Below are 14,472 nucleotides of genomic sequence, written 5' to 3'. Positions count from 1 at the left end.
ATCACTCTTAAATACTCAACTAAACGAAAGGAAAGACAAGACACTCCTGAAATCAATGGAAACAGGAACAGGAAAACCAAAAATGGGCATTAGAGAACATCAGGAAAAACAAGGAGAAGGAGCTCATGGGAACAAAAACAAACACAAGGACAGTCCATAGAAGTGACAATCATTACTGTTAAAGACAAAATTATATTGGTTGAAATTAAATTATTGCCTAGGAAATTCAGCAAAAGGGTAAATGTTCATTTGTAAATGAATCTCTTTTGCTTCAGGTGTGTGTGCATCCGAAATCGCATACTTAATGAGTAGGTACTTAATTTCAATAAGTAGGTACTTAACAAGCTCTAATGCTGCGTTCACACAAAACGCAAATATGCGTCTGGCGCGAGTGATCTCAATGGTAAGACACGTCTACGCGTGTCTGGAGTTCTTGCGGCGCGAATTGGCGTTTAGCGCGGCGCGGTAGACGCGAATTCGCCTCATTCGCGCGTCTAGTTCGCGCGAATTGAGCGTCTGGCGCGTTACGCGCGAATTGTGCTTTTTGTGCATCACGCGTTTGACGCGAATTCACGTCTGCCGCCCGAGTTGAAAAATCTGAACTTCTGCGTCAATTCGCGCCGCGTTAACCAATCAGGAGCCTGCTTGATGCTGTGGCGGCAGACCCGCCCGGAATCACTCATTCAAATATGAAACATGAATACTAAATGCCTAGTGCGGTTCTAATGCACAACAAAGCAAGTGTTTTATCACATATATGACACATATTCATTTTGTATTGAATCCTATTTATTCCATATCTAAATCTTAATTATATGAAATATTATTATCGTGTAGTGTGTCTACACTATAATAACAGAACAATAATAATTAAAGCTGCAAGCAGCGATGACCGGGCCCTCGCCATATGCGCAGTCACCATCCCGATAGCATCAGGAAAACGGTGCCCAGTTGGCACATGCATTCACAGTAACCCTCTTCCAATTTGGATTTAAAGTTTACAGAATTGAAAGGGTTAATTAAAATCAACACACAGACACATACACACAATATTTAAAATTTTGCCATCCAGTTTAATTTGTTAACATTAACTATATTAGTTAACACGAACAATAATTAAATAGCATTTATTAATGTTAATTAATATTAAGCTAAAAAAAGTATTCATATACTATTAAAAGGTACATTAGTACATTTATTTATACTTGTTAAAAATATTTGTGGGTTCATGTATTAATAATACATTATAAGGGTATTCTTAAGGCATTATAATGAATGCATAATAAATTATAAAAAACCTTATATGTTGTATCATCTCATGAGCATTCATAAGAACAGTTTTAATGTATTAGAATTTTTACTTTTTTTATTATAGCTTTTATGAGTATGATTACCTCCTCATAGTTATAATGTATAAGTCTCATATTTTGCCATCTTACTGATGTCACTTTACTTAAAGCATACAAAGATCACTTATAAGTAATAATAATAATAATTCTCAAATAGCCATAAGATCAGGTATCAGATCAGATGAATGTATAATATGATCAGTTTAATTATTTTGATGGTACCCGTTAGACAGCTTTTTTTCTGCAACTGCATGTCAGCTAGCAGTAATTATTATTTGTTGTGGTAAATATATGCTAACACTGTATTTAGACAGTTCCCCAAAAGACAAACTGATTATAAGTAACTTTGCAAGAACATGAACCTTCTACTTAGCCTAACATTAAACTAAGTCTACACTGTAAGGAGTGTTAGTTGGTGAGAGTTAGTGGTTAATAGTCAACAATGTTGAAAAACTGATTTAAACTGAAGTGTAAAAGAAAATTTCATAAATGTATGTTCCGATTTTATTACACTTTTGTCTATTAAAATTACTCTTATTGCTTATTACTTACGTTCTTTTTTAAAAGTCATCAATTTAACTTTAGCTTGACACATCAGAAAAGGAACTGTTGATAGAAGATGAGAAGAATCCAAATGAACTGAGTGATCAAGAAGATGCATGTTAGATGAATCTGATCAGGAAGCAAGACCAGTAAAAAAAAAAAAAAAAAAAAAAAACCTTCTGGGACTATTTAAACCGATACTTAAAATTAAAAAAGTGCTTTTCTAAATACAAAAACCCAACCAAAAAACAACAGAAACAGAAACAATCTGAAAAACAGAGATGTCAGCATTCATTCAAAATTCCAGTGTAAGGCAATCTTCTGCTGATCATTCAGAAATTAGCAACTAATAATAAATGGAAACGGTAGAAAATGTCTTTGTTACCTCCTCACCTCCAACACTTTCATATCCAATCAATTAATTTTGATTTAAAAAAAAAAATCACATATTATCTTAAATAGTAATAGTAAGTGTCAGCTTAGAAAAGAAAATAGCTCTTTAATATACAAAACTAAAAATAAGACCATAACAAATCATTAACACATTTATTATGCAGCTCAAACTATCATGGGTAGAATCTTTTTTTTTCTCGAAGATCAGAAAGAGCTTCATTGTCAAGTAAGGAATTTATTTTAGTGACAGTTCCTAGTGCAGAAGAAAGTACAGACAGTGCAAATATACTACTGAATTCAGAGAAATGACACAGCAATATCTAGAATCTATTCTGATATGCACGGATTAATTCCTTGTTTAGTCAAGCCAGGTTAAGTCATTTTCGGTCAACTGTACTGTGCCTTAATATGTATATAGATCCTTTTTTACATTTATGGGTCTCTCTAAAAAATTAAATATTCATAGTTTTGTAAACTTCTTTAGTGGTAAATGGAAACTGCCACAAATATGTTTTTGTGTCCTCACATGCCTCAATACCAAAAGAAAAAGAAAATCCCTGACAGTGTTTCAATGATTTTCCAAAAGAGGAATATATACAAAAACATACAAAATAACAAGAGATTGATTACAATCGTCAAAAGAGTGTTAGATCAGATTTGCCTTCACACCCTCTTTGTAACAGTTACACAGCAGTATTAACTAGATTAATATGAATTTAATGGAAAAGTATAAAAACAGAAAGTAGTGTTATATAAAATAGTTAAAATAGTGTTTTAAATGTACATTAAATGAAAAAAAGCCTAAATAAATAAACAAAAGTATTCATAGATTTAAATGTTAATAACTTTGGGAAAGCATCTTCATATGGGTACGAAATTCTATTTTACATTCAACAATTCTATGATGTGTTTGTGATTCTAGACAGCAGTGCACTAATGGGACTTTTATTTTGCTCTGGTGATGTTACGTCATAAAGATGCGCAGCGCTCCTCATCTGTTGTGATTCATCTGAAAAAGGTTTGTAGTTTTGTGTTGTTATATAATGCAAACTGTTAGATCAATTAAAGAGTTTTTTTAAGCTATGTAAAATAAATGCAGTATTGTTTAATGTAACGTTGCAATGCTTTGTTTAGTGATTCAAATACTTAGTTAAACAAAGCGTTAGCCTTTAGCAACCGAATGTGCATCTCATTTCTCTCTCTCTATCATGAATCAATCGTGTGATGATAAGAAGTGATGAGAGAAACTGAGAATCCGAATCATTTGAATCAAATCTTTTGTGAAATGATTCAGTGATTCGATTCAGCGGCACGCGGACTACAAACGACAACAACAAACACAAACGAGTGAATCACAACCGAGAATGATTTCATGAAAGTGTAATATATTAGATATGAACAAATAATTGAATAATGAACGTAAATAAATAAAATAGCCTGCCTAAATATGAATGTCCTGTGTAATTTGTATAAACTGTATATCAAGTCTATAACCTCTGTCTTACTAGTGCACTGACTACTGAACTAGCAGCTGATTGAGACGCACACAGAGATTTAGTTTGCATGCATTTTTCTTTCTATTAATTATTCTCATCTTTAACAGGACAAAGTGTTCAAACACACAGAAAAACTCCTGGAGAATCAACAGAGATCCACGTGACACAATTATAAAGATGGTGTTTATTAAAGAGGAGAGTGAAGACATGAAGATTGAAGAAACATTCAGACATGAAGATATTGAGGAACAAACAAAGATGGCGTTTATTAAAGAGGAGAATGAAGAAGAAACTTTCAGAGTCAAACATGAAGATACTGAGGAACAAACAGGTTGGTTTTTATTCTAAAAGCTGAAATTAATTGTATTAATGAATAATGTCACAGGAGTGTAGAAATGTGGAGACATTCAACAGAAGAGTTGAGATCACGTGACAAATACTAATACTGAATATCTTGCTTTCACAAGATATTTTTTTTTCAGTGTGCATTTGTTTTATATATATATATATATATTATATATATATATAATTTTTTTTTTTTTTTTAATTCTGAAACATTAAACCCAATATTTACTTTTAATATTAAAACCTTTTATTTCAAGCACTTGGGCTAATTATGCAAAGTAAGAAAATTACTTATTTTGCGCAAAAGCAAACCTTGAAATGTGAGTAGTCATATTTGGCTACTGCATGCTGTCTACATTTGTTCATTTAAAGTATTTGGTAAGCAAATAAAACAGCCAGGCTACACCCAAATGAATCCTCATACAACTGAAAACAGCCTTTTTGTTTTAAAATGTTCTCCATTCACACTAGCGTTTTCAAGCATTTTCCAAAAGTTTCTCATCCACACTGAAATGTCAGAAAAACTTTAAATTCACCTTACTACGCATGTGTGAAACCTCATTAAAGCTCACTGAGACTATACAAATGGAACGAATTATACTTTTACGTGCAGTTCTTACCAAAATATATTTGTTGTGATTTTTAGAACAAAACAATTGATCATGTGAGTTTTCTCGATCTGAGAGCCAAAGGCTGGCTCACACTACAGGAGTTTTGCTCCGATTTTCCCCTTCCGAGAGTCAAGCATTTTGTCAAGCACCTCGATCGGCTCCGATGTTCGGTGCAGATTATCTTGTAATGTGAGGCGCTCAAAGATCGAATCTTGCATCTCCCGATCTGCTAGCTCACAGATCTGGGCTGCCCCGATCAAATCAAACATGTTTGATATTTAAGATTTTAAATCGCGATGATGACGCTAAGTGCTTATCAGTACTTTCACAACAGCCAATGCGTGACCACAAAACACGGGTCGTTTGATAGTGGAGATGGAGGAAACTGCTTCTTGAGTTTTTGTAGTAACTGTCTTGAGTCTTGTCTGTATAATGTGTCAAAAAAGGAGAAAGAGGAGCTATGCTGAGGTAAAATTGTCTTAGTTTTGAATAGGCAGATTTTTACCACAGCGTTAGCGAAGTGTTTTATAAATATATATATATACATTATGACGTTTGTGTTCATAGTCCTATATATAAATACTGGTATATAATTTTGAAACACAAAATAAATTAGGCTCAAACATTATTAACAAACGTGCCTGTTTATTTTAGCACTCAAGTCAGTGAACAAGCAGCCTAAAAAACGCTCAAATTAAAGAAATAATATATTTAAATAAGAAAGTAGCCTAAATACAATGTTAAATAGGCTATTAAACAAACATTCATTGCAAAAATGTCTGACAGCTCATCAGAACTACTGGCCCGAGTCCCACTGGAATCTGTCTTTTTTCCTCTTTCTCTTCCCCGTTACACAGCTGCTGTCTTTAATAGCAAAGTGAATACATTTATTTTCATTTCTTTAGTTTATAAAGTGAATTTAGAAATATATTATGAACACTTTTTTTTTTTTATTTTATTTTATTTTTTTTTTTTTTTTTTTTTTATTTATTTATTTTTTTTAAGTAATGAAGCGACCAGCGGCAAACAGATCAATTTAGCCTTCTCAAGTCATCATGATTTAAATTAAAATCCATATATGTAAATATATATAAACTTAAAGCATATCACAATATTTGTTTAATCGTTTAACCTGGATAAATGTGTGCTAATAGGCACGTATGCAATTGTTTGCGGAGATTGAAAGCTGGAGAGCGCTTTAGGACATGGATTCGCCGGTGCAATGTGAATCTTCATTTTTGCTCATAAAGCTGTAAGGGTAATATATCATCCAGAATTGTAAAGGGTCTACCTTAGTTTGTGTGTACACAGCATTAACAAAACGTGCTTTTGAAGAAAACAAAAAGGATACGCTTTCTGATGTCTTGGTGTTAAACAGGAGCGCTTCACAATAATTAACCGAAACCCAAGTAATTGCGTCACAGACACGATTAATATATCTATAGAAAGCTTTAAATTATTACTTCACTACTATAAAACGAAATAATTAAAATCGAAAACAAAACTCTTTCATAAGCTATAGGCCTAATTCATAAAGATGCATTGAGGCTTTAAAAGTGAGCAGATGGCGAGTCAGGATCGTCAACTTCATCTTTGCGACACTGACTCAGAAAATACTAATTTATTAGTTATTATTATTATTATTTTTATTATTAATTCAAATATCTCCTTAATTTTTGCCCCCGACACATTCATGGTAATTACTTTTTCTGGGGCCATTGAGACCATCACAGCCCTAGTGTTGAACATACCAGGTGAGTGCAGAAAGCTGCTTGCACAAGTTAACCTATGTAAACAGTAGCTGCTGAAATGAAGACTGGCTGTGTGAGATCTGGGGCCCGTTTCAGAAAGGAGGTTAAGTGAAAACTCTGAGTATGTTAACCCTGAAATGAGGGAAACTCTGGGTTTTCGGTTTCAGAATGGGAGGTATGTTAAACCTGAGAAAGCAGAGTAAGCCAAGCCCGTTTCTGAAAGAGAGGTAACTTATACTCAAAGTCAATTACCATGGCAACTTACTCTGTGAACCTAACCTGGTCGGGAGCAGGTTTTCTTCGGTAAACCCAGAGTTTCTTTCGGTCTCCTCCCCCTTTTTAAAGCGCAAGTGATGTTTAAATACATCATTCATTCATTTATGCTTCAAAAATGCTTTTCTTAATGAGTGTTTTGGAATGTAAATTTAGTGCATTTTACTTAAAACATGAAAAATAATCTCAATGCAACTGGAAACAAGATTATTTTTCTTACCCAATTGACAGATAATATGCAAAATAAGAAAAATACACTTAAAAGATTAAATAAACACCTTACACTGTACACTGTAAAAAAATATAAAAAATGAAATAAAGTGCAAAAACAATAATTTTACAGAGAGAAGTTTTTACAGAAAAAAGTTATTTTACAGATTTTTCGTTGTTTCAATTATGATATTTAACTTTAATTTTAAATTTTTTGTTTGGCAGACACAGCTTCCAGTCATTTGACCGTTTTTTTACGGGACCTTTTTTACAGTATAAAACCTTTATTTTACAAAATTTCCCTTGTTTCAGTTACAATATTTTACTATGGTTTTTTTTATTGTAATGATTTGTAAAATAACAGTGTTTCTCTGTAGAACATTTAGTGCTTTTATTGTAGTAATCTAGGTAAAATCTAAAAAATTACTAGGTCATCTTTTTTTCCTATAAATGCACAAATGCAACTTTTATTCTTTTTTTTTTTCATGTTGGATTTTAATATTCTTCCAATACTTCCATCTCCTCTTCATCTGTTCTTCATCATTTTGCGAGCCTTCATGCTGTTGGCTTCATTTCATTACTCTAATTAAGAAATGCAACCGTTTGGATTAGAGAACATTTAATTTTGTGAAAGAGCATTAGACTATGTGGAAAAAGCTGCTGCAAAGTGAAATAAGACACATAATTGTTTTTTTATATGACACATTTTAATGTCAAATATTTGTAAAATCATGTAGCCTACACTCATGAACCCTTTATGCTTAAAGCTTTACCTGGTTGAATTATGTTTACTTCCATGTTTAGCTGTTTTCTTCTTCTAATTATTATTTTTTATTTTATTTTATTTTATTTTATTTTTTTGCCTGTTTGATACCATGAAAATTAATTGTTCAGTAACTTACCGTTCTGCCAGTTTTTACCTTTGATATTCTAATTATTAATAATTAAATAATTATATTCTTAATAATTATTAAGAATTAAAGTTAAGCATTGGCTCGAAATATGCAGAGGTCTTTTTGGCGGGAGCGGTTGCCATGGTGAATCATAATTTCGGAGCTCCATTGATCAGGGCTTTTCATAGTCAAGCTGCAAGCACTAAACTCAGAGTCAACCTACTCAGAGTGGATTGAACTAACTCATTTCAGCTGTTCTGTAACCGAAAACTCAGAATTTCCCATCTCAGGGTAAGTCAACTCAGAGTTCAAGTTTTAACTCAGAGTTGGTTGAACCTCCTTATTGAAACAGGCCCCAGGAGGCATGCTAATCCTAATAATATCTTGTAGTGTGTGATGAGCCATGATTTTCAAGTCTTGTAGTGTGTGCATGTTTAAGATTTCAGGTAAGATAATCTGCGAAGATTCTCCTTATGTGTGTGCTGCAACCAGATTTCATAATCGGTTAGGATTTTAAAACTCCTGTTGTGTGAGCCAGGCTTAAGGACCCTTCTCTCAAAGCTCTGTGTGCAGTCTTTTTTTTTGCCTCTCTGTTAGGCTCCGTGTGTCTTTGAGCTTGACAGTGCTCCATTCACTCTCGAGGGTGTCCGATGAACACACCGCTCCCAGAGAAAATGTCTGGGTCCCCCTCTCATCACTGAGAAATAAGTCCTCTGCTCCATGGAGCTTCATGAGGCAACCATACCAGGTGTATTAGGCCTTTCCTTGACTGGCCTCCCTGATGACCGCCTCTGTGCTCATTATAGGGTCAATTATGAGCATGCTTCTCCCTGGAGCTCCCACTCCTGACTGCTCTAATGGTTTAGTTGGCAGTCCTATCCTAACTCCATTTAGAGGGTTGCATATGAACATGCCACTTTCAAGGTGAGCCTCCTAAGTTATTCTTTTTATTTCTGAGAGTTGAGTCCTCTGCTCACTGGTGTTTCATGAGGCAGCCAAAAAGTGTTAGTCCATCTTTGGCTCCCTGTTTAGGTGGCTTTTATGGTTGAACACAGCAGTGCTCCTTTGATTCTCAAGGGTGGTCTATGAGTACAATATTCTTAAGGTGAGCATCAGAATTTCCTTCAAGTCTCTTGGAGTTGAGTCCTCCGCTCTCTGAAGCTGGAGCCCAGGGGTGGACTAGGATAAAATTTCAGGCCGTGAAATCTCACACTCCTCCAGGCCATCTCATACACCCACAATAATCTCTGAAACATGGACAACCCTATTTTTATATGGCCATCACATAAAAAAGGTTTAAATTGTTAGACTATGCAACATGCATATTAATTAAAAGTCCTCTCCTGAACTGCACGTTCACTTCTATTTTTCTTTTCAGTCTTATTTTGCCATGATCTCTCCCTGTCTCTCACAGGACTTTAATAGCAAAGATTTAACAAACAATGCTTTTTAAATGGCTTAAATGTTAAAATTAGTACAGTGGGTAAAATAGTTATTTGTGTATGTTTGCCCACTGACAAAGAAATGATTAGTCTATAATTTTAATAGTGGTTCTATTTGAACAGTGAGAAGCAAAATAACAAAAAATACCAGAAAAACACACAAAAAAAAAGAAAATTGATTTGCATTTAAATTATTGAAATAATGAAATAATTATTTGACCCCTTTTAAAAACATGACTTAGTATTGGTGGAAAAACCCTTGTTGGCAGTCACAGAGGTCAGACGTTTCTTGTAGTTGGTCACGAGGTTTGCACACATCTCAGGGGGGATTTTGTCCCAATGCTCTTTGCAGATCCTCTCCAAGACGAAGCTGACATTTGGCAACTTGAACCTTCAGCTTTCAACAGCATTAGTTGACAGAGTTGACCGTTGCTCCGGATGTGTGTTTTACTTTAACTTTTTCACTTTCAATTGTTGCAAAAATATTGCCTGTTTTCTTTTAAAGGACGTGTCCAGATGTGTTTATTTATTTTTATATTATGTTTCCTGAGGTGTAATTGTTATATATTCAAAATGGACTGATTTATGGCCGTTTCCACCCTGTTTATCATATTCTGACTCAAACAATCAGTTTTGTGGTGTTTTACATTTAAGAGGTCAGTGTAACAGGCCACTTTTATGACTGGCTAACATCATTTTCCCCTTTAATAAAACCTCGGAAATTATTAGAGATACAATTTTCATCTGAAGGTTGAGTGGGGAATGTATCCCCTTTTCTTTTTTTCCTTGTCTGAGATCAGTCAATACCTAGATTTCCTCAACTCTGTCATTACATTATCTAGATTTGTTTGTAATTAATTGGTGGTATGTCTAAGTGGTATAATGGCCAGCTTAAACTCAGGATCAGGTTTGAACACCCTGGTATAGGATCTAGCATACATGTATTACATATTAGGTATATTCAGTTGTGTTTAGAAATTAATTGTTTTGTGCCATTAAACTGTGTTTTACTTTTATTTATTTGTTTTTCCACCTTAGACCTAAAAGCACTGAAAGAGGAGAGGGACGTACTGAATGAAACTGAAGAGAAAGATCAGAATGAGAGACTTCATGATTTCATAACTGGAGAAAAATCTTTTTGTTCCTCACTGTCTGCGAAGACTTCTACACAAAAAAGAGCTCCAAAGACAGGAGCTAGGAGTAATTTCACTTGCTTTCAGTGTGGAAAGAGTTTCAAACAACAACGAGCCCTTAAAACTCACAGTAATATTCACACTGGAGAGAAGCCTTTCCTCTGCCAACATTGTGGGAAGATGTTCATTCAAAAAGGACACCTTACAAGTCACATGCAAATTCACACAGGAGAGAAGCCTTTCATTTGCCGACAGTGTGGAAAGAGTTTCGCTCAAAAAGGAAACCTTAAATCCCACATGAATATTCACACAGAAGAGAGGTCTTTCACATGCTGTCAGTGTGGAAACCGTTTCAGTCATCCTGGAAACCTTACAGTCCACATGAGAGTTCACACTAGAGAGAAGTCTTTAAAATGCAAATAGAGTGGAAGAAGTTTTAGAAATCCTGGAAAACTTAACAGTCCACATGAGATCCTGACAGAGTCTGAGTCAAGTCTGAAGTCTTTATCGCTGGAGTCTGAGTTAAGTCTTGAGTCTTTGGTCATGAGTCTCAGTTGAGTCTCAAGCTACCCAGCAGGCACAGGACGTCAGCATGACGTCAGATTGACGTTGTATCCCAACCACTATGACGTTGCATTTTGGTTGGAAATGAAAATCGGGTTGACGTCAGAACCCAACGTCAGGCAGACGTCAATGTCCAACGTTGGCTCGACGTTGGATTTTGGTCACTTTCCTATGCACAGAGGTGTAAAATCCAGGTTCCATGAGTAAAAGTCCTCCCCAGTGTTTTGTTCCAATCACCTGGATTTTCTAATTAGCACAGTATTTCAACCAGAAGGACTGAGAAGACTGGACCAAGTCATTCCTTTTGAGTCTCAAGCCCCTAAAGAGTTAAAGTTAATGAGATAACTGAATGATGATTGTGCATAAGTGATGAACATCTGCTGTTAACAAGCAGCATCATTGAAGAAATTGAGAAACACAAGAACTACAACTGACTTGAATCAACTGAACAAAACATTTCACCTCTCAAAATCTGATTAAACAACTCCACAAACAGCATCACCAGCTTCACTCATTACTAACCAGGCTGACTTTATTTCATGTCTGCAGAATCTCTTATTGAGAATTATAAGAGGTTTAGATGTTGATGTTTTATTGGTCAAGAAAATAAAATAAAAATAAAACATACAATGTCACCATAATTGTGGTCAAGGGTTGCTTAAGTTTGTCTCTTGACTCTTGGAGTAACTTAGTATTTTCAGGATTGAAGTAATTTCAATGCTTCATTTAGCATTGCTAAATGCTTTCAATTATTCATACTGCAGTGCATGATGGGAGTGTTTACTATGCTGTTACCCAACATGCATTACAGCATGAAGCGTTTTGTTGATTGTCACCATTGTTGAGATACATATGCTGGTTCTTGATATGTGTATCTAAGTGGTACAGATGTTAAAAAAAATGTTTGTGTTATACAGGTTTTAAATTCGCTATTACTGTTGGAAGAACACTAGAGGTGCATAACCTGCGGTAGTTTTGCAGATTTGATAGTGCAAAACCTTAACATAAGAAGAAAAGAAAGATATTTTGTATATGTTCAAATAAGCTCTTGATGATTATCTCTTCATATAGAAACATCTGTTAGCTGTTCGCTGTACAGCTCTGATCTCACTGCTTTACAACACCTTATGCATTGTAACAGAGAGATATCTAACAAGAGTCAAGGGCACGACTAAAGCAAATACTGACCTCCACAATGGTCACATCATTTTAACCAATAAAACATCAACTTCTGATACTCTATAATAACAACAGGTGTTCATCACTAATGCACAATCATCATTCAGTTATCTCAATAACTTTAATTCTTTGAGGACTTTTGCCTTGAGACTTGGTCCAATCTCTGTCCTCCTGGCTGAAAAACTGTGCTAATTAGCAAATCCAGGCGATTGGAACTAAATACTGGGGAGGACTGTTACTCACCAACCTGGATTTTACACCTCTGACAACGCAACCTAAAAACAACCAAATATCAATGTCTAATGATGTTACAGCTTGACGTTGTGTGGACGTTACCACCATGACGTCTATCAGACGTTGGGTTTTGGTTGCCATACCTGATGAATAAATGTCAGTATTTGACGTCAATATGACGTTGGCTTAAGATGTTGGCTCGACGTTGGATTTTGGTCACTTTCCAACACAACCTAAAATCAACCAAACATCAACATCATTTGACGTCGTTATTGGACGTCAAATAACGTTGTCTTTAGACGTTGGCTAGACATTGAATTTTGGTCACCTGACGTCACAACCTAAATCTAACCTAATATTAACGTCATATGACATTGTGTGCCTGCTGGGTAAGTAATGGCTACGCCTTTTAAAAAATCTCAAGTTGCTTTTAAAATTTTCACTAGTTCTTTTCCTCGAGTCTGGAGTCATTTCAGGTCAAGTCTGAAGTCTATAAAAGTGCGACTTGAGTCCAAGTCACTAACTTGAGTCTCCATCTCCGCATCCTGGAGAGAGGCCTTACACCTGCAAACAGTGTGGGAAAAGTTTCAAAAGAAAACCAAAATATTCCCTTGTCAAAAAAATCTAAAGGATTCCAATTAGAATTATAGGATCTTCTCAAAGGACAAGACATTCTGTAGGATAATTTCTACATGATTTTAATAGGATTCAATTTTGTCTTGAATCATTAAATTTTTTGGAAGAATACTGCCTTTTCATTGTATGCATGACTGACCAAACTCACCTTGACGTACATTTTTCACTGTTGCGTAACATACATTAGTGTACAGCTTTAGTGCAATAATTTCTAAGGACCTGATAAGAAATGATGAAACAAAAAAGTTTCAATTTTTTTAACTTTCCAGAAACCACCAACATTTTAGATGGTTTTCACCTAAATTTGACAGCCCTCGGAATATTTTCTGCTGTGAATATATGAACATATCACATATCAAAATAAAGAACCGAAACTGCTTTTACATTAAAAACAACAGTTATGTTTTATCACCACTTGAGTTCAAATAGGTTTCATCAGAAACAACATTTTTGACAAAAAAATAATATATATAAAATGCATTTTTATCAAAGTATTTTTCAAACTAAATACATTCAGATGTCATATTCTTTCATAAAAGAAATCTTCGAAATTAAATGAACATTAAAAAATTAATAAAATTATAACTTGGTGCATAAATATTAGGCACTGTATTTTTATCTTTGAGTGGTAAACTGTAAAAATTAACAGAATGTAAGGAGGCTTTCATAAGAGAGTGAGGTCTCATTGCGCAAACCGTTTATGTGCACAAACACTGCATCTTCTTGTTGAGTGTTGCTTTTTGCAACTAGACGCAATCGGTAAAAAAAAAAAAAAAAAAAAAAAGGGTAATTCACCCTATTACTAGGGTCAGTGTTGTATGGTGCTCTAGGAGTGTTTTCAGTTGAAGTGTCATCTATTTCTTCACCGCCACCTGCCTGTTCTTGGCTGGTCCATGATTTTATAACACTGGATGAAAGAGAGGAGAGTTTAACAATTATCTTGTGAGTTTTTTGCTTTGTTAATGACAAAAGCATTGAACAAACTGATCTGCAACAGAAATTATACATTTCTTTGTCCATTTGAGTGACTTCCTGACAAAAGGGTAGTACCCAATGTTTTTATCTAATTTGTTATCTCCATTCATTGCATTATTGTATTCCACAATGCATGCTGGTTTTGCTTTGCAATTCTTTTCTTGGTAGCCTCTTGTCATACTCCAACCACAGAAATGGGTTTTTCAAATCAAGTAGATGTTTACACAGTGGTAGAGTTGTAAAAATGAATAAATAATCTTTTACCATGACCTGCTAGGCTATAAAAAAGAGAGACAACCATGTCTTTCAGGGCAGCACTTTCTTCACAATAGGACTTCATGTTTTTTAAACAATACCCCGTTTCAGAATCACACAAGATGTAGGATTTTATTCCATATTTGATGGGTTTTTAAGGATTGTACACCTTGAAAGCTAGGCGCCCACA

The 14,472-nt window shown here is 34.7% G+C and overlaps 1 protein-coding gene across 1 annotated transcript in view; it reads left to right on the top strand.

Moving 5' to 3' along the window:
- Nucleotides 1-13,908, top strand: part of LOC141338423 (uncharacterized) — an 82,606-nt gene extending 68,698 nt beyond the window's left edge. Inside the window, exon 4 of the mRNA XM_073843970.1 lies at nt 10,511-13,908. Coding sequence (XP_073700071.1) covers nt 10,511-10,862 — 352 coding nt within the window. The 3' untranslated portion in view covers nt 10,863-13,908. The remainder of the gene's footprint in view (nt 1-10,510) is intronic.
- The last annotated feature ends 564 nt before the right edge of the window (nt 13,909-14,472 follow it).

Source organism: Garra rufa, chromosome 1 (genome assembly GCF_049309525.1).
Source record: "Garra rufa chromosome 1, GarRuf1.0, whole genome shotgun sequence".
In the NCBI taxonomy this organism is placed as follows: Eukaryota; Metazoa; Chordata; class Actinopteri; order Cypriniformes; family Cyprinidae; genus Garra; species Garra rufa.
This window is presented reverse-complemented; position numbering and strand designations above follow the sequence as displayed.